This window comes from Rhamphochromis longiceps, linkage group LG3 (assembly GCF_057381845.1).
Source record: "Rhamphochromis longiceps isolate RC_006_pf linkage group LG3, R_longiceps_female_GT1.1, whole genome shotgun sequence".
In the NCBI taxonomy this organism is placed as follows: Eukaryota; Metazoa; Chordata; class Actinopteri; order Cichliformes; family Cichlidae; genus Rhamphochromis; species Rhamphochromis longiceps.
Window position 1 is genome coordinate 37,714,180 of NC_140559.1, and position 18,777 is coordinate 37,732,956.

The following is an 18,777-nucleotide window of genomic DNA, read 5'->3' on the forward strand; positions in this document are numbered from 1 at the left end:
AAATGTAAAATTTGTGGTTCAAATTGTCAAAATGTACAGAAGAACTCAGGAGAGAGGCCCATTGGTCTACAGCACAGGTGTTGAACTCCAGGCCTCAAGGGCCGGTCTCCTGCAGGTTTTAAATGTGTCTTTGATCCAATCCAAGAAACCTTGTCTAGGAGTTCAGGCTGTACTGAGGAATAAAGACAAATATTGACTTTCAAGCTCATTAAAATGATACAAACACTGTTTTTGCCTTATAAACTACTTTTCCGTGACCCAATTTCGTTTTTTAAACGAATAAAAAAACATAGCTCCTTTTTAGAACTTCCTTTTAATTGCTTTTCTGTTATCAATGCTATAAATTTCTACGTCTTATTTTGAAAGCCAAGCTTCCAACTTGTGCTTGCTGAGGTCACGTGATTCTGCACGTACAATCCGGAAGCCGGTGCCATGTTGTGATATTTGAGGAAATCACTTCTGGGTGAAGTTCCCTGGCAAAAGTGGGATTAAAAACAAACAAACAAACACAGTTAAACAGGTTTCGGGGTGAGCATGGAGGTAAGAGTGGCTGGTGTTAACAAAATAAACTGCTGCGCACGCACACAAGATGACAAAATATAGCACGCGCAGTCTGGCTGTCAGACATCATTGGCGGCCTGCTGTACGCGCTGACCTCACTGATCATTGTTCCTCTGTTCACGGATTTCACGTTAACTTCTGCTAACATGTTCAGCATCGTTTTAACCCAGCTGTCTGTCCGAGCAGGCGGACCTGAGGCAGTCTCAGTGTTAGTGAACTTTAATCGGTTTAAACAACAAAAAAATATGCAGCTCGTGTATCCAGGAAGGAGCCACAGGATAGAGCAGTTAAATCAGCTGAAGGAGACTGTTAAACGCCAACAAACAGTCTAACATCCCCATCCAGTAAGAACCAGCCTAATGTGGGGTGTTAGTCCATGTCAGACAGGAAACTTTATGTTAAAGGACTTAATTTAGATAACATATGAGTGCTAACCGGGTTAATTGATGCCGAACAGCAGTAGCAGCCAGCTTCCCTTTAAACCTTTCAAAATAAAGGAGACATTACTGCAGCATAATATTAATTCTCTACAATCTAGACATGTTATATCAGGTGTATTAAACATAAGGGCCGGGAACCATAATCAGCCCGACAAAGACTCCAGTCCAGGCCACTGGAATGCTGTGGAGAATTTGAAGGAGAGAATAGATTTGAAACTTTCAGTGATATTCTCACAAGTTTTCTAGCTTTTCCTATTGATATTCATGCTACACCAAATAATTACCTAAGAGATAAACAATTAAATGACATAAAAGTTTTTTTTTTTCAATATCTACTGTAGAAATATTCTGTTTTAGGAAAAAAGAAGTCATTAAAAATACTATACTGTTTGGGCAATTAGCTACCAGAAGTTGTTCTGTTATTGTGCACATTTATCACATAGAAAAACTATAACATATTCTTGCACTTGCACTTGTTTTTCTTATATTTAGATATGCCAGGGATTAAATGTGAAGTTAAACATCTTGCTGTTCTGGCCCACTTAAGATCAGAATTGGCTTTATGTGGCCCATGATGTCAAATTAGTTTGACATCCTTGTCTTAGATACCATAAGCAAAAAAAGCATACTTTAAAATGAAGGTAAACGTGATGCACGGAGCACTGTATAGTTAGTAGTACTGTAGTACTGTGTAAACGTTTTCAGTTGACCTTTCGAAATAAGATGTAGTTACTGTTTGCCATAGAAATGTTTTTATGTATAGGGTTTTCGATTTATAAGGGGAGGTAAATCAAAAACCTGGAACAAGCCAGTCGAATTCCAGTGCCTGTACTGCATTAGGAAGTCAGGAGTGGTAGAGAAGTATGTGAGGGCGGTGCAGAATGTGTTTGAGGACAGTGAGACATTATTAAGGTGCAAGTCTCTTGATACTCGCAAGGGTGATGGACAGGCTGACAGATGAGGTCAGGCAGGAGGTGGTAGTCTGTCCCAGACAACGTGATCTATGGTGAGAGTAGGGAGCAGGTGGAGGAGCAGGCGGCTGTATGATCTGTTGAGAAGGTGAACGCAAATCCGTAGGTGCGAGGCAGAATACATGTGTGGGAAAAGTCATTTGCAAAGACTAGAGGTAGTGAAGGGGTGAAGTGCAGGCGTTTTTGTTACCTGGGGGCAAACTTACAAAGCAACAAAGAGAGGTAAAGAAGAGTGCAAGCAGGGTGGAGACAAGTGTGACAGGTGATTTGTAACAGAAGAGGTTGAGCAGTTTGGAAATGTTGAGGGTGATTGATATATTGGATAAAAGATGTTGCCAGGGAGGAGGAAAAAGAGGAAGACCACAGAGACGATCCATGGATGTTGTAAAAGAGGACATGAAGCTCCAGTAATGATTTTATTCGTCCACGATTATTTTGAAATCCGCTTCGCCCTACATCCGGCTTTGCACCAGTGTAGCTTGACCGCTGCCTGTTTATTCAACCCACGATCTGTTTCTCGGGATCCATTGAGGATCCTGGCCCGAGCCAAAGCGAAGCTTAAAAATCGGGGACTCTGTGTGTTTCCCTTGGCTGTCAGACACCTTGACACGACCGCGGTCGGTTTGCCGTTTAAACGGTCACTGAGACGTCGGAGGAGTAACAGGCAGGTAGACAGACAAACGAGCACCGGGCTGTCTGGCGGAGGGGGGCTGAAATGTGAGCGCCTCTGCAGGCTTGCGTCAAAGCCAGCTAACGCTAAACCGTGATAGGACAAAGTCAGCGAGAAAGACGGTTAAACGGCCACGTTACCTCGTCAGAGAGCCGGCCAGCTCACGGGCCGGGCTATTTTTGGCACGCGCACACACACATGCTCAGTTTAGCTGGCTGCCAGCCACGGCTGTCACTGTCGGCGGGTTTTTAAAGGAGAACCCGGGCTAACGGCGGAGCTGGTCGGTAACCAGCCTATCCGTCAATCGCACGCTGACAAGGGGCGGAAAAATCAGGGGAAAGGAGATCCGGTTAATAGCCTGACGTCGTATCGCAGCGAAGAAGGGGGGCCTCACAGCTCACACATGAGGCCCAGCTGAAAGGATGGATCTGAATTTTTACTCGGATTTAACGGACGGTACCGGGCAGCACGACGGGGATCCGGAGTTCCTGGATCCGCAGTCTTTCAATGGGTTCGACTCTGACAACAAGGTGACTGAACAGCCGCTCCGTGCATGCTTATTCGAGTACTGGACCCTTGAGTAATGGAGTATTTCCGTTTTAGAGAGAGTTATAGTTTCAGCTTAGGTTAGAAACCTTTAACCTATCTGTGCGACTAAAAATCATCCTTAAAACAAATCGATAAAGACGCATGTTGGACTTAAGGAGCCAACATGTGAGTGTATGCTCCTCTCCTGTGTTGAAATAAGGCTGTTTGAAACCATATCTTCTGTTTAACCCTCTGATCTCCAGTGATGGTTTATTTGTTTTTTGTGCCTACCTGTTTCAGCTTCAGTCAATTACTTTTGACCTTGTGTACAAAGGTAATTGCCCTCTTTGTCAAATCATGAATTAACAGTGATTAATCAAATTTTTTTTAGAAGGCAGAGTTCAGTTTCAGTAACCACACCCAGCCCTGATTACTGCCAGGCCTGATGAATGAAGACACCACTTCAGTAGAAGCTGTCTGACATAGTAAAGGAGGCTAAAAGATCCCAGAAAGCAACACATGCCACGATCTAAAGAAGCAAATGAGAAACAAAGTCATTGACATCTATCAATCTGGAAAACTGTTACCCTGCCATTTCTAAAGCTTTGGGACTGTCTGAACCACGGTGAGAGCCATTATCCACAAACGAAGAAACCTTGGATCAGTGGTGAACCTGTCCAGGAGTGTCCGACCTACCAAAACTACTCGAAGAGCACGTAAGCAACTCACTTGCCTCTATTAAGGCCAGAGTCAGTGATTCAACAGTAAGAAAGAGACTGGATGAAAATAGCATCCATGGGAGGAGAGGTCAAGGAGCAAACCACCACTGACCAAGAAGAACACAAAATCTCGTCTTACATTTACCAAATAACATCTTGGTGATCCCCAAGAATTTATGCAAATATTCTGTGGACTGATGAGATAGAAGCTGAATTTGGAAGGTTTAGGTCCCATTACATCTACAAAAAACTAACACAGCATTAAAAAGAACATCACACATGGTGGTGATAGTGTGATGGTCTCCGGTTGCTTTACCTCTTCAGGACTTGGACGACTAACCATAAAGGAGAACGTCCGACCATCAGTTCATGTCCGGAAGCTCAAGAGCGCTCAGTTTGTGCAGCAGGACAACGATCAAAAACACACCAGCAAGGCCAAAAACCAGAATGAAGGTTTTGAAGTGGTCTGTTCAAAGTCCGGACTTGAACCAGATTGAGACATTTTGGCCTGACCTTAGACAGACTGTTCATGCTCAAAAACTCACCAATGCGACTGAATCAAAACAATTCTGGTAAGAAGAGGGGGCCAAAACTCCTCCAGTGACGTGAAAGACTTGTTGCAGTTGTTGCTGCTAGGAGTGGCACAAACAGTTATTAGGTTTAGGGGGCAGTTACTTCCCCACAGGGCAGATGGGTTTGAATAACTTCTTTCTCTTAATAAATGAAGTCGTCATTTAAAAACCGCATTTTGGATTTGCCTCTGGCACCACAGGAAGTCCTGTTTTTACCTACACAAACATATTTACTCTTACTAAAGTCAAATGCATCTCAGAGTGTCAATTGCAGATTTTTCAATATATTCAAACTAGCTCTTCTTTACTAACCAGGTGTAAAGAGGCAGCCTCCTCTGTGACTCTCAGTTTAAGCTAGATTTGCTGGTAAATGTGTGTTTTATGGTGTGCCCCTGTTGGCGGTGCGTTTAGGTAGCTCTTTGTGTTGCTGTGATGATGGTGTCGCCCCTCCTCCCTTACTGTTACACTCTCTTCCCCTGCGTTTCAGTTCCCTGGAGGCAGCGACAACTACCTGACGATTCCTGGTTCCGGCCACCCCTTCCTCTCCTCTTCAGAGGTAAGCCTTTATACTTGAGACACGAGCATCGGTCTGTTTCTGCAGAGGTCCCACCTCTCAGCAGATCCTGCCAGAGTTAAAGGCATTAGAAGTCTCTAAGAGTGCTAAAGAGGACAAAAATAAGGAATGCATAGATAAAATTTTGTGTCACTTCTTCATATATTTTATAGATACACAGGCTTTTTCCTGGCTCAGATAGGGCATCTGTGGACATATGCATATTTGGTCCATATGTAGTTGAGGCAAACAGTCTTTGTTGCTTTAGTTAAGTGAAATTTGGCCTCTGTTCTGTTATTTTTGGCCATTTTATTGACAGAACTGGGTTTAAGCTGATTTAAATTAAACTCTGTCCCCCTAAAAAATACTGTCTAAAAATGTATCTGCTGAAGACTTGATTTTTCTTTAGTAGAAACCAATTTTTTTAAAAATATGGTATTAAACTGCCAGTGCATAGTATTTTAAGTGATAGGCTTTAATGACATTATAAAGGCATGTAAAAGAAAAACCGACCACTGTAAAAGTCACTGAAAAGCTCTTTCTTATCTCACCACCTGCTGCACAGTTTACCTTCCTGTTTTTTATTTTGGCGATAGGTCACCTAGAAAGATTGTAAAAGACCAAGTCTTACTTTTGGACTCTGATGATTAACGGTTCAAAAATAATCCTTGTTTATCTTCTACTGCCCTTTGAAACGAGCTGTTTCAGTTCCTCCCACCTTTAAGCCAGCTTCTTTCTGATTGGCTACCTCCTGCAAATGTGAGGTTTGAACGGTAGGTGGGTGGGGCTTGAGCGTAGTAGATGACTATATATTAGGGCCATCCCCTTTTTTTGATGTCATAAAGATCCAGGAGTATAAATATTTAGTCCTATTTGGATACTTGCACATATTCAAAGGTCATTTGGTAGCTGCATTTAATGTGAGCATCCAGCATTTGTAAGACTGTTTATCAACAGAAGCTGGACTGTACAGTAGGGAAGCAGAGCTGCTGTTCCACATGGTAAAAGGTCTTTTGGAAACCCTTGTCATTGATTTTGCATCAGTTTAATCAAATGTTTTGGGTATTTTTGCTAATTATATATGTATATATTTAAGTTTGAAAAATGTGTGGAGACCTGAAGAGATTTAATATCCAATAATTCAAGAAAATTTTCAAACGTTCTCAAAGACTGCACACTTTGCCATCAGTTAGAATTTTTCCACAGGGCACACTGTAAAATCTCTTATCCAGATGTTTCAAAGAGACTGTTAAGAAAACACCTGGAGAACATTGATAAGCGACTGTAAGTGACCCTGTGAGTTTTTCAGACGTTTATAGTCTGTTTATTTTTGAGAAAACGGGCACTTAGCTTTGAGAGTTATTTGTAGCGCAAGCTGGGGCTGGACAAGTTTACAGGGAGGGTTTGATCCAGCACGGAGCTAAAGTCCTCTTTGCACTTGATGGTCTGGCTCAACTTCACACCAGTTGGTTTTTTGTCTTTGAAGATAGATCCCTTTTTTTTGTAAAAAAAATAAACAACTCACTATTAATGGCTTTCCCAAAAAGCTGAGCCGGTACTAAAAGGTGAGGTTTGACATGTGCGTTGCAGGAGTGGTCTTAAAAAAAGCTCAGAAGAGCCTCAATGGAAAGCTGTAGGAGAGTGCCATAATGCAAAGATGCCAAAGAGCCGTTCAGCAGCCAAACCAGGTGCAAAATCAAGCGGCATCAGAGAAACTGTAACAGGGCATAAATAATCAGAAATAACTCTACCCTTTACTGCCATTCATCAGATATATTATTGGGACAAAGATTGAGTGTAGAGAAATGTCCATTTAACTTTAGAGAGTCATCATTGTTCCAGCAGACAGGCTGCCTGAGAAAGTTTTATACTACCCAAAATAAAAAGGAGGAGGAACTAAAGTTAATACTGAGAAAAATGACACAAGAAGCTGTCGAACACTCTATTTAAAAACGATTAAAATAAGATATTTCTGCTGATGAATACACTGAGCTGGGTTATAGTGCTGCTGCTTTAAATAATAGATGGCTTATGTTGAAATCTGCTGTGCTGTAGGGGAACAGGCTGTGTTGTGTTGTGTGCATGTTTGAGTTGTTCATTTTGAGATGGTATATCTTTATAGAGCAGGAAGAAAGGCATCCTTTCCATATCCTTCTCTGTTCTCTGGTTTTCACGATGATTACAATGATTAATACAGCACCTCTGTGACAGTAAGCTTAAGGTGACAGTGATGCTCTCTGTGAGGAGGTTTTGATACCGTAAGCAAGTAAATTTAACTTGAGCCTTTACGACAGAGCACAAATGAAGCTCAACTTGATAGCAGTTTACAATCTTGCCACGTTAAGTAGCAGCAGTTTTCTAGCATTTACTTAAACCATCAATCTTCTGCTGCACAGAAACCCAGACCTCCCTCTCCTGCCCATCTCCTCCAGCTCTGGGGCTCAGTGCTTAGACACCAGGCCAGCTGAGACATGTAATCTCTCCAGAATGTTACGGGGCATTTTGAGGTGCCTTTGGAGGAAGTTTGTTTCCCCCCCCTGCATCTCAGGAACTTCATTCATGTCCCAGAGCTCGTGGTCACAGGTGAGGGTGGGAGCATAGATGGACTGGTGAATCGCCTGTGCACCGCTCCATTCTCCTGCTCATGAAGAAGACCCTGAAACTTTCTCCACTTGGATCAACAACTTGTCCCAGACTCAGAGTGGACACTGCACCCTTTCTGGTTCCACTCTCCTGGAGACAGGCTGGATTAATTTAAACCACGTTCATGTCATTTCAACCTGCTGTCCACCTGAGCCTGTGGGATGTGAACTGTTTATAAAAAGGCTTTAAGTGTCACACCCCACCGCCTCAAATCCAGGCACCTTTTTGATAATTCTGTCCTGTAGAAAACAGGCTTTTTATCGAGAATGAGTCATGAGACACTATTTAAAAAGCTGCAAAACTGACTCATCTAGCGTGTGAGTCAAACGATGGGGGCTTTCAGTGATGCAGCTGCAGACACATGATGAATATGGACGTTTAGTTTGAGGCCAGTCAGAGTTTAAGTTGACATCTTTTCGCTGCTGCTCTCCCGTCAGGATAGACGGGAACCTAAAAGCTGAAGCAGGCTGCACTTTGTGGAACAGTCATTATGTAAATGTGCAAGCAGCTGCTTAGCTGACTATGGCATCATCAGGTAAAACATCTCAACAAGCACCTGGTTTTAGCCGGTTTTAAATCTGCTTTAACAGTTTCTATGCTAAAGCTGTGAGTTTTTTGTTTATTAAAGGGAAAAACCCTGATTGAACTGAGCTTTACTCCTTCTGATAGGTTAACTGAACAAAGATCAGCTGCCTCTGTTGGTTTTCCACTCCAGCTATTAGCAAGTTCTTGTCAAGGAGCTTCCTGTTCCCAGGCCTGAACAATCCATCATCGTCAGAACTTGTAAATGGAAAACACAGTATGAAATCAGTGTCAGAGAAAACTTTGGTAGGGGTGGGGGCTCGGGGAGGCTTAGAAGTGATAAAAGTTTGGAGTTGGTTTAGTGTGATCTTCACAACATATGAGAGTTTATTCACCAAGTGTCGGAGTGATGTTAGATCCTAACTACTACTTCTTCTTCCTCTCCTCTGTCTTCCCCGTGCTCACCAGACGTTCCACACTCCCAGCCTTGGCGATGAGGAATTCGAGATCCCTCCCATCTCTCTGGACCCGGACTCTGCCCTCTCCGTGTCAGATGTCGTGTCCCATTTCGGGGAGCTGTCAGAAACTGGACCCTCGGACAGCGTGGTGGTACCTGGGAACGCCGTCGTTGAAGGTGACGACCCCTCGTTCGCGTCCACTTTTGTTAGTGCGGCCTCTCAGGGACTGGAGCACCTGACTCTTGGAGTCATGACCCAGTCAGGAGGGAATACTTTGTTAGGGTCGTCACTGGGAATGGTAAGGAATACGTGACATTTTAACCTTTACCCACCTTCAGTCTCCTCTTTAAGTAACGCCCCTTTTCTCCTCCTCCCTATCCCAGGATCTCGGTCATCCCATTGGCTCTCAGTTCAGCAGCTCGTCCCCGGTAACCATCGACGTCCCTCTAGGTGACATGGGCCAGGGTTTACTGGGGTCCAATCAGCTCACCACTATAGACCAATCAGAGCTCAGTGCTCAACTGGGGCTCGGCTTGGGCGGCGGGAACATACTTCAGCGGCCGCAGTCGCCCGAAAACCCGCTGTCGGCCACAGCCTCGCCCACCAGCTCGCTCCAGGATGATGACATGGACGACTTCAGAAGGGTGAGTCTTAAATATAACCAGCGTCTGGCACTCATCTGTTTGAAAATGCATCTCATTTATTTACTCCAACGTGCCCTTTTGCCTCCTCATCCTCCATCAGAGCGTCCTAGTCGAATCTCCGGTCTCTCTGGCCGTCTCCCCTGGAGTCATCTCCCTCGATCCCTCCCCGTCTGAATCCCCGCTGTCTGCGCCGACCTCCAGCGTCTCCTCTGCTACGGGAAGGAAAGGAGGAGCAGGAGGGGGGAAGAAGGGGAAGAAGAAGAAGGATCCCAACGAGCCCCAGAAACCTGTGTCGGCCTACGCTCTGTTCTTCAGAGACACACAGGCAGCTATTAAGGGACAAAACCCCAACGCGACTTTCGGAGAGGTCTCCAAGATCGTGGCGTCCATGTGGGACAGTCTGGGGGAGGAGCAGAAACAAGTAAGAGGGTTTCTTTGGTTCCTTCAAGGTTTTTAAGATTGTAAATGTGCTTGTGTAGTCATTTAATATTTATCATTTTTAGGTTTACAAGAGGAAAAACGAAGCAGCAAAGAAGGATTACTTGAAAGCGCTGGCAGAGTACAGAGCCAGTCTCATTTCTCAGGTGAGTCAAACCTTGATAGTTTGAAGCAGACAAACCACAGGTATGCTAGCATGATGTCCTGATCACACAGGGTTTAACTCTTTAATCGTTCCCTCATAAAGACGACATTTGACGACTGTTTTCTACACCTCAGTGTATATCAGTGAGGGGTTAGGGATGACAGGATGAATTTACTATTGCTTACTCAGTATCAGCACCCATGACTTTAATGTGGCACCACAGATGAATAAAGTTTGCAGAGACTGGACTAGATGAGTCCTGATGCAGCTGCATTCATAAACTGTGCAGGTGCTGTGCACAGGCATGCATTTCTACTAATAATTGACAAGAAGCAGACCTCTCAGTGTTCTGCACATACACCTAAAATATTTTAGATAAGAAAAATCTCAAAGGCACCAACACCAGACCAGTTCAGACTAATACTGTAACTTTCAGCTGTATCCATGTGGATGAGTTGTAACATCTTTCACTCATTATGCAGTTGTTATGAGGACATGTGGTTCAATAACTCATATCTGGATTTTATTAAAAGGAAATGGTTACACGTGATGCAATACGATGAGAAACTTAAACCATGAAGAGTTTCTGTATATAAGAAGATGTGCTCTGTGCTCAGGTGTGGTGGCAGTGGGGAGTGACTGCGGTGATTCAATGATCAGTCTGCATAGCTCTGACCTTCAGTCCAACTTTTCTACAGATATTATGTACCATGTTCACTGCCCCAGAAAGGAAGTGAAGAGCCAGCTGCTGCCATGTTACTGCAGTGTGTGTCTGCCTGAACATGAAAGGTGGCTGATATATTGCACCTGGCTCGTGTTCTTTGTCGTTGCAGCCTTTTTTCCTTTTTCCAAGTGTTATTGGTAAAACGGCGTTGCTGGCTCTTTATGTTAAGATTATCTATAATAAAGACTATTTTATTTACTAAAAACCACCTCTCTGTTTTCCTTTCATTCTGTTCTGGACTCATTTGTTACTGGTCCCCTCACTCGCATGCCTAGACCCCTTCGGGGGGAACGTAACAATGTGGGGGCTCGTCCGGGATCTGAATGGAAGGAACAGCAATTGAGTTTTAGTGAGTTGTTTGCCGGTGGCTTGTTTAGTTGTATTATATCTGCTGCGCTCTCTCTCCAGTTAGCAAAGGGGAGTGTCTAGCTGAGCGTAAGCTCCTCCTTCAGGCACTCATTTTTTATTTTGCCTTTTTTAATTTCGGAGTAATCCTGGGTGGGGATTAGTTCCCTGTCGAGGGTAGGCTTGTCGGTGCTTTGTGCACTTAATGCTTAGCCTTTAAAGTTGCCTCGAGCCTGGTACACTCCAGAAGCTAAGCAGGCTAAGATTTTAGTAGGCAGGTCTGAGGAGAGGGTCGGTGTTAATTTTATTTATTGGTTAACCCTGTGGCCACACATATTTCCCACCTGTTTTTGATTTGTGTATTGGAGGTGGTTCTTCTTTGTTGTTGTTATTATTAGCCTCAGGTAGTTTTAGTTTTAATGGCTACCTTTGATATTGCCGTGTAGGCCACCTGGGTTGGCTGGCAGACTGTTTACTTAGCCTGATAGTGCGAAGGACACTGTCTCCGCTGAACTCTGGACACACACACACACACACACACACACACACACACTTACACTGATAAGCACTCACTCATCCCCCCTCCCTTTCCAACGCCTTCGATGCTTGTGCCCTACCGGGGAAGATAGCAGTCAACTGGACCAGCGCAGATGCTGCAGGACCGGATGCGCTATCTACACCGGCTCTCTCTTACCCTTTACCCGCCCCTGTTGCTTGTCTTGTGTTTCTATGGTGTATTGATAGTCATGTGCTTTTGTGCTGAGGTGTTTTTTCTGTTATCAAACTGTTCTCCCACCAGGAGCTCAGTCTGAGTGGAGTTTTTTTTTTCTCCTCCTCTTACCTCATGTAGTTTATTTTCGTTGTTTTTCCTATCAGCCTACCTTTCTGACATGTCTCCCCAATGTGATGTTTGTGTAAAGTTGGTCAGAAGGTTCCTTTGTGAGTGCGCATGCGCCATTAGCGTGCTGCCTGCTGTAACCCCTAATTTCCCTCGGGATGAATAAAGTATTCTGATTCTGATTCTGATTCAAGGAAAATCCTTCGCTTGTCCAGCTGGACGCCTGTAGGAAGAGGGATCTGCATGAGGTGGCATCATTTTATGGCATTTGTGTCTCCACAGCTCTGCGTAAGGCTGAGCTGAAGGCTGCTCTTGTGTCTGGCTTGGTGGAGAAAGGGATGGTGGCCCTGCCAGTGTCTGCCAGTCTACCTGAGCATGGTGTAACGTCTCAGCCTGTTCTGCAGGTGCCAGCTCAAGGTGTAGCTACATCAGTTGCTGCTCTCACCACGAGAGCTGAAGTTGAAGTTCTATGATTTAAATCGTGTAAACCTTGAGCACTGAGTACACACTGATGATTTATCAAAGAGCTTTGTCTCGTCTCATCGAGAAACAGTTTCTATCCTGATGCTTTGGAACTCCAGCTGTAAATCTGGTAGTTCTGATGTTCTGCATTGTAAAGTTTAGGATACATTCTGCTGTCCTGGTGCGGACACACCAGAGCAACACAAATATCCACCTAAACGTTTCTCTTCTTCTTCCTCTCTTCAGGCACCTATTGAGGTCATGGAAACCACACCATCACCCCCACCTTCAGCCCCAGCTCCTGTGGTCACAGCCATGCCTACGCCCATCCCCGCCCCCACCCCGCCCACCCGGCCAACTAGGTCGCAGCACTACAACCCAGAGGAGAACACCATCACCAACATCTGTACCTCCAACATCATCCTGGACCTGCCTCAGGTCACCACCCGGTCCCGCACCGGGGCCATCAAACCGCAGCCTCCACCAGCGAGCACTGCCCTCAACACTGCCCCCGTCACCAAAATCATCATCAAGCAGACACCGCTACCCTCCGGCGGCATGTCAGCTACGGTGACGACCGCCTCCTCGCCCCGCCAGCCTCCGCCGCTGCAGCAGATGCAGAGCACCCCTCCTCCACCCCGGCTGCAGCAAATGGTGCACGCCCAGGCGCCCCCGCCTCTCCAGGCCAAACCGCGTGGTGGAGGAGGGGCGGCGGCAGCCACCACTGCTCCGCCGCCGCTTAAGGTAGTGCCTTCAGCACGCCAGTCAGATTCAAGCGCCTCGATCATTGTGACGTCAACGGGGGAAACCCCCACGACAGTGTCTGCCACCACCTCTGCTCTGGCGGTGGAGGTTGGACACACGGGTGAGGTGACGGGAGGAGAGGAAGTGGCTGAAGGCGAGGAAGGGGTGAGCCGCTGAACTTCGAACACGTCGAACATTTACTGTTAAGTGTTTGGATGAATACACATTCACATAAATTTCGGTGTTTCTTTTTGTCCGCCCTCTCAGATGGAGGTGGAGGTTAATGTTGCTCCTGGCCCGAGTGTGACTCCCACCGCCAACCCGAACATTTGCGTGCGCGCCGGCTGCACAAACCCCGCCGTGGAGAGCAAAGACTGGGACAAAGAGTACTGTAGCAACGAGTGTGTCGCCACACACTGCAGGTGCGTACAGACGGACCTAAACTCGACTCCTGGAGTGTGCGTCAGTACTTTAAATGTTTCCACAGCGTGCTCTGCTTCACTTCCAGAGGTTTGTGAAGTACTTTAGGTGGTCGTAAAGATGCTGTTTAACAAAGAAACACAGAGTCAAAGCATAGTGACTCTGAGATCGGTTGGAAAAGACGGTTAATAATCCACAGGTTCACCTACTGAAACCTTCAGTTTTACTTCCTCTAGATTAGAGTCTTATTGGTGTGTAAGTGATGGCTAAAATTAGCAATATATCAGTATAATATATTTGATATTTATAATGGCTGTGTAACAAACCCACCACAGACCCGACCACGTTTCAACGCTTTTCAGCACTCTTTTATTAGTTTTCTTCTACAGCACTCAGTCACAGCTTTTTAGCTGCACCTACACATACACAACAACAACCACAGGATTCACAGGACTCTAGCTCATTGTCTTTTAAGTCGGCGAGGTGCGATTGTAGGTGCCTCTCAGATGCATCCACCTCCCTCGCAGCCGTGCTGCAGACCACGCCCCACCACAGGCTGGTTAGATGAAAATTCAACAAAGCTAAATAAGAGACGAGAGAAACACTTAGACTGTATCGGATCACCAGATGTCAAAGTTGGTTTAAAAAAACATGAAAATAAAATCTTGATCGTCCGCTCAACTCGTGCATAAAAATTCACCAAAACTCAGAAATTTAAACATTTGACCAAGATTCCTGTTTGAAAGACCAAAGTAAACTGCTCATGGCACTGTATGACATAAAGATGCCCCACCCTCAAATATTTCAGGTACAAAAATGTTCAGTTTTCAGCTCTGAGAACATATTTAGTTTTAAAATCAAAGAACTTCATGGTGCTCTTTGATTAAAGTTAGTTTAAAAAGCAAGAAAGAAATTAAAAAAAATAATTTTGTCAAAGACTAAAACAATTGCCTGGGTGTTTCCATTGTGTTTCTTTAAATACCCGATGAAGGCTGGTATCAGAGGCAGGGGTGGATCTACAGGGGGCAATGGGGGGGCCCTTTATGTCCTCTCAATAGTTGAAAAACTAATTGCTTGTTCGTCCAAAAGCCTCTTATAGTCTGTTTTGTTTTTTTTAGAAGAGATGATGATACAATGTAACATTTTCTAGTTCTGATCACAGGTATACCAACCATTTATTTATGTATTTATTTATTTAGTGTGTTCTCACAACAAGCTCTTGAAATAAACTTTTGGTTTGCATTGTGTAGTTTTGACAGAAAAGTATAGAGACAAGCTTCCGAACAAATTATTGGAATGTGAACAGTATGGATCTTTGTCTTCAAACCCCTAAAATTGGATTACAAGTGCATCTTACTCAGACCTGCTTGAACCTAATGTTTTCATCATCCTCTCTTCTCCACAGAGACGTTTTCATGGCCTGGTGCGCTATCCGAGGGCAGAACTCCACCACGGTAACATAGGACCGGGACACACCTGAGGGGAGGAGTGATGCTCGGAGACGGAAAAGGATGAGAATACCACATGAAATGCAAACGGACAGAGAAAAGACTGAATAATAGACTCAGGTATTGGCACATAATGGTTTGTTTTATCGTGCTCATGTCATCTTGTGGACACACAAAAAGAAAGAAAGGAAAAAAAAAGAAGTCCCTGTGTTGTACCTCCCACAAGAAGCTTCTCTAGCAGAATAAAACAAACTCTTGAGTCATCTGCGAATACCACGATCGCGTGGACGGCGAAGAAACCACAGAGGCTCGGCTCTGCTGCTCCAGACATTTCCTGCTCTCGATCATTGATTGTGAATTTAAAACACAGACTTGATAAAAAGTAACGTTTTATACAGGCTTATGGTGTTTTTAATTGTTTTGAAAAGATGGGGAGAAAAGAAAATCATCACAGACGTATTCAGTTTATTCATTTCAGAAAAATGAATCTTTAAGTGTGTTTGCTATTCCCTTTACTCGTCACGGTGAGGAGCGATCAATGTGAACGAATTGAGAGTTTTGAGTCGTCTGTTCTTGAGTAAAGTGGGGCTGGTTTTTGGTTTTTGTTTTTTTTTTTTGTTGTTGTTTTTTTTAAGGAGAAAGGGGGCTGGGTGGGGGAGCAACACGCAGGCAAAAGCACAAATGGTCTTAAAGCTACTTTGGAGTCGTGAAGAGGTTGAAAGGTCTGAAGCCATTCAGAGACCCGGTGATCTGCTGTCTGCTAAATGCTGTTTGTCACCTTTTACAAGCCGCCTGAGGGGAAAAGAAACAAACAAGGTTACTTCCAACTTAAATAAGGTGCTAAGATTCAGGAAAAGTATCTGTCTGTCGTTCTCTCTTCCTGCTGGAAGGCCCTGTGTCCTGAGAGCTTTTTAAATGTGTGCTGGGTTTTTCTTAATGAGGTAAAAATTTCTGTTTGAGGAAAGAGAAACAAAAATAAGAGAGATGTGTATCGCAGCAAAATAACACACCAGCTCTGACAAACACTACTTACTGTAAAGGGAAATTGGTGTTAAAGCTTTATTTTTTAACCGGGACATTGTTTCAGGTGAAACGGAAGAATGATGGCTGCTTCCAAAAAACAAACAACGCTTCCCAGTGTGATGAGATCCTGCAGCGCAGATGTACTGGAAATGTTTTTAATCATGAAATAAATATTTTATGTTTCAGTACACTCCTGGTGACAGTTTGGCCTCACGTTTTACGGCTGTAGTAACAAGAATACAGACTTTTATTTTCTGTTTATGATTTTTCTTCTCATGTAACAAGGTTAGATTTGCTGCTGAATGTCTGACTTTGTTGTTGTTTTTATATTAATTTAAAGAAAAAGTTTGTGCGCCGTTCAGGAAATATAAGTAAATAAATACACAGACTGTATGACACAAAAAATAACAAAGCTAGATGCTACGGCATCAAGGCCTTGGACTCATTTTTACAACTTTTTAATAGGAAAAAAAAAAGAGGAATTTTAATTAAAAAATGTTTGACATTTGTGAAATTGTAATTTTTCCTTTATTCTTTTTTTTTTTTTTTTTTTAAACATTTGTTTTGGTTTTTATTGCCTTTTGAATCAAGTCTCCAGATGCAGACGTTTGGTTTCCTGGTAAGACATTAATGCAATGAAGCAGGCGCCTTGAGGCAACTGCTGTTGTGATTTGTGTGTACACTAGTGCAGAAAAGAAACTTGACTGTTGGACAACTGTTCCATGTTCTGATTATTTGAGCGATGTCATCATTTTCTGTTTCACAAATATGTGGAAGCCACAGGTTAAAAGGTTAAATGATGTTTATCGTCTCACACAGCGTGCTCTTTGGAAACTTTTTCAGCGCAGCAGTTTGAGAAAATATCATAAGCTGTCTGGATATCACCGGTGAGTGTGTGAGTCAGCGGTGTGAGCAGGGATTCCTTCAATTATGTCACGAACGCGGAGCTCGGATTATGAATGACTGGGAAGCATTACGCTCAATGGATGCCATAGGGCTTTGGAGTTGTCACACCGCAATGCATTGTGGGAGAGTGGCACCATTTTAGCAGGCCACGAATCAAAACAAACACACTGTTGGAAAGAAGACCGCTACGAACCATACTTAAAAGCAGCTCAAAAGAAAAAGGACTTTATAGAGCCAGATTGCGTCCGGATGCAAAGAGACGGTACTTGCAAAAAATAGCCTGCTTTGGAAATGTGGACCCGTATGAAATGCAGCAGTGGAGTAGAAACCCTGAAGAACAACCGGTATTGACTGAGCCTGATATATTCTCGTACCTTGTCTGTGGAGTCAGCGCATACACGGCGCACCAGTTTATAAATCTCTGTAGGCGCACATGCAATTCACCAATGGTTGGGTACAAGATTTGGCTATTTTTAGACCACGTTGTGAGTACGCCCTCATTCAAACAAAGGTAAGTCAGCTTGAGTACAGCGAGTAAAATGCGTTTGATTTCCCTCCAAACATTCAGATTAGTGCGAGCATAAATTCATTCATGAGGGGAAATTACAGTGAGAACATGTTGAGGCTCTGTTAGATGGATAACATAGAGTTCAGTGCATTGATGTGACAATGTCCTGAAGGATTTTGTCATTCTCTCTATGGTTAAAGATATTGCACTAATTAATTCATATTTATTTTAAATAAATCCTAATTACACATCTTGCTTCCATATTTGTGTGCTGTGTCACTAAAAATACATTGTTTTAGTTTTTTACATTGATTAATGACCTGCAGAATCTGTGATTCATAATTGTCACTTAAAGTCAAACTTTATGCTCCCTCTTGAAAGTGATTACATCCTTGCATTACATACTTTAGATTCGTTTTTGCTGGCAGGTTTAAAAAAACAAGACAAAAACAAAACAGGCAGATTTAGAATATAACATGCAGCGTTCTATAGATGGATACATAAAAAGATTAAAAATTACATGTATGTGGCAACTTCCTAAACACTTTGTTACATTTATGATAAATGGATTTGAAAGTAGATCAAATACATATGTTTCACATATTATAGACCAACAAGTTACTTATACCAGTTTAAATACGAGCAATCAGTTTTTGGCAGACAATCACTTTTTGGCACAACGCCGGTGTTCCAGATCAACTGGCGTTGGTCGAACAGATGTGTGGCAGTCTTGCGTTTCAGTAGCTGCTACCGACAAACCAGCAAAAAAAAGCCAAATGTGTCATCTGTGACACTTGTGAGGTTGTCTCAAACACACTCCGTCAGTCTTGATGCTGTTGAACAACAAAATGTTTAAAAATGTGGCGAGTTTACCTGGTGATATCCTCGTGCGCGACGCGATCGCGAAAACAGCAAACAAGTAACACCACGCCGATGTTGTTCACAGGACAGCAAGAGTAAACGATCGGGAGACTCTTGTCATCATTATCGTTCTCCTGGCACGGTTTGTTTCTCCGGTTTCAGCGTTTTTGCTTCACAACTAAAGCGAGCTGTTTACTTTGTGCACTAACATGGACTCGAGTCAACCAGCGCCACCTCTGGCCAAGTGCCACAGCCTACAGCCAGATCAACTTGTGACACACATCTGCAGCACGTTTGAATTCGTTTCATGCACATTTGTACCTTTCAACCGTGTCTGTTTGTGCGTCATGCAAATAAACGTTTAATATGATTGAAATGATATCATATATTCCTTATTGGCCTACATTTGTTCAAAATCCCAAATTATATACACAAAGTCATAGACATCACCACTCCAATTGGTCATCATGATTTTGATATTCTCTTTTTCCATAACAATGAAATACGCCTTGGACAAATATGACACATCAATATTTCATTAGTGTTGTCACATCACATCCTGTAAGCATCGTCTGCCTGTGTCTTTTCCCTGGAAATTAATATTTCCAGCCAATATAGGCAATCCATCAACATG

At 43.6% G+C, this 18,777-nt stretch overlaps 1 protein-coding gene across 2 annotated transcripts; it reads left to right on the plus strand.

Moving 5' to 3' along the window:
* Nucleotides 1-407: 407 nt before the first annotated feature.
* On the plus strand, nucleotides 408-17,935 carry tox4b (TOX high mobility group box family member 4 b). Of its 2 annotated transcripts, none has more exons than XM_085396312.1 (9): nucleotides 408-540; nucleotides 4,949-5,017; nucleotides 8,648-8,935; nucleotides 9,021-9,281; nucleotides 9,382-9,702; nucleotides 9,785-9,865; nucleotides 12,480-13,142; nucleotides 13,245-13,399; nucleotides 14,803-17,935. In XM_085396312.1, the coding sequence occupies exons 1-9, from the start codon at nucleotides 535-537 to the stop codon at nucleotides 14,858-14,860; spliced, it is 1,902 nt and encodes a 633-aa protein (XP_085252438.1). In that variant the 5' UTR covers nucleotides 408-534; the 3' UTR covers nucleotides 14,861-17,935. The 2 variants fall into 2 exon arrangements, with proteins under 2 accessions (XP_085252438.1, XP_085252431.1); XM_085396305.1 differs by lacking the exon at nucleotides 408-540 and adding an exon at nucleotides 547-3,172.
* The last annotated feature ends 842 nt before the right edge of the window (nucleotides 17,936-18,777 follow it).

Excerpts from the sequence above, each read along its gene's own strand:
- tox4b (XM_085396305.1), top strand. The coding sequence starts at position 3,065 with ATGGATCTGAATTTTTACTCGGATTTAACGGACGGTACCGGGCAGCAC. Across the intron at positions 8,936-9,020 it reads TAGGGTCGTCACTGGGAATG|GATCTCGGTCATCCCATTGG; the intron begins GTAAGGAATACG and ends TCCCTATCCCAG. Across the intron at positions 13,143-13,244 it reads TGGCTGAAGGCGAGGAAGGG|ATGGAGGTGGAGGTTAATGT; the intron begins GTGAGCCGCTGA and ends CCGCCCTCTCAG.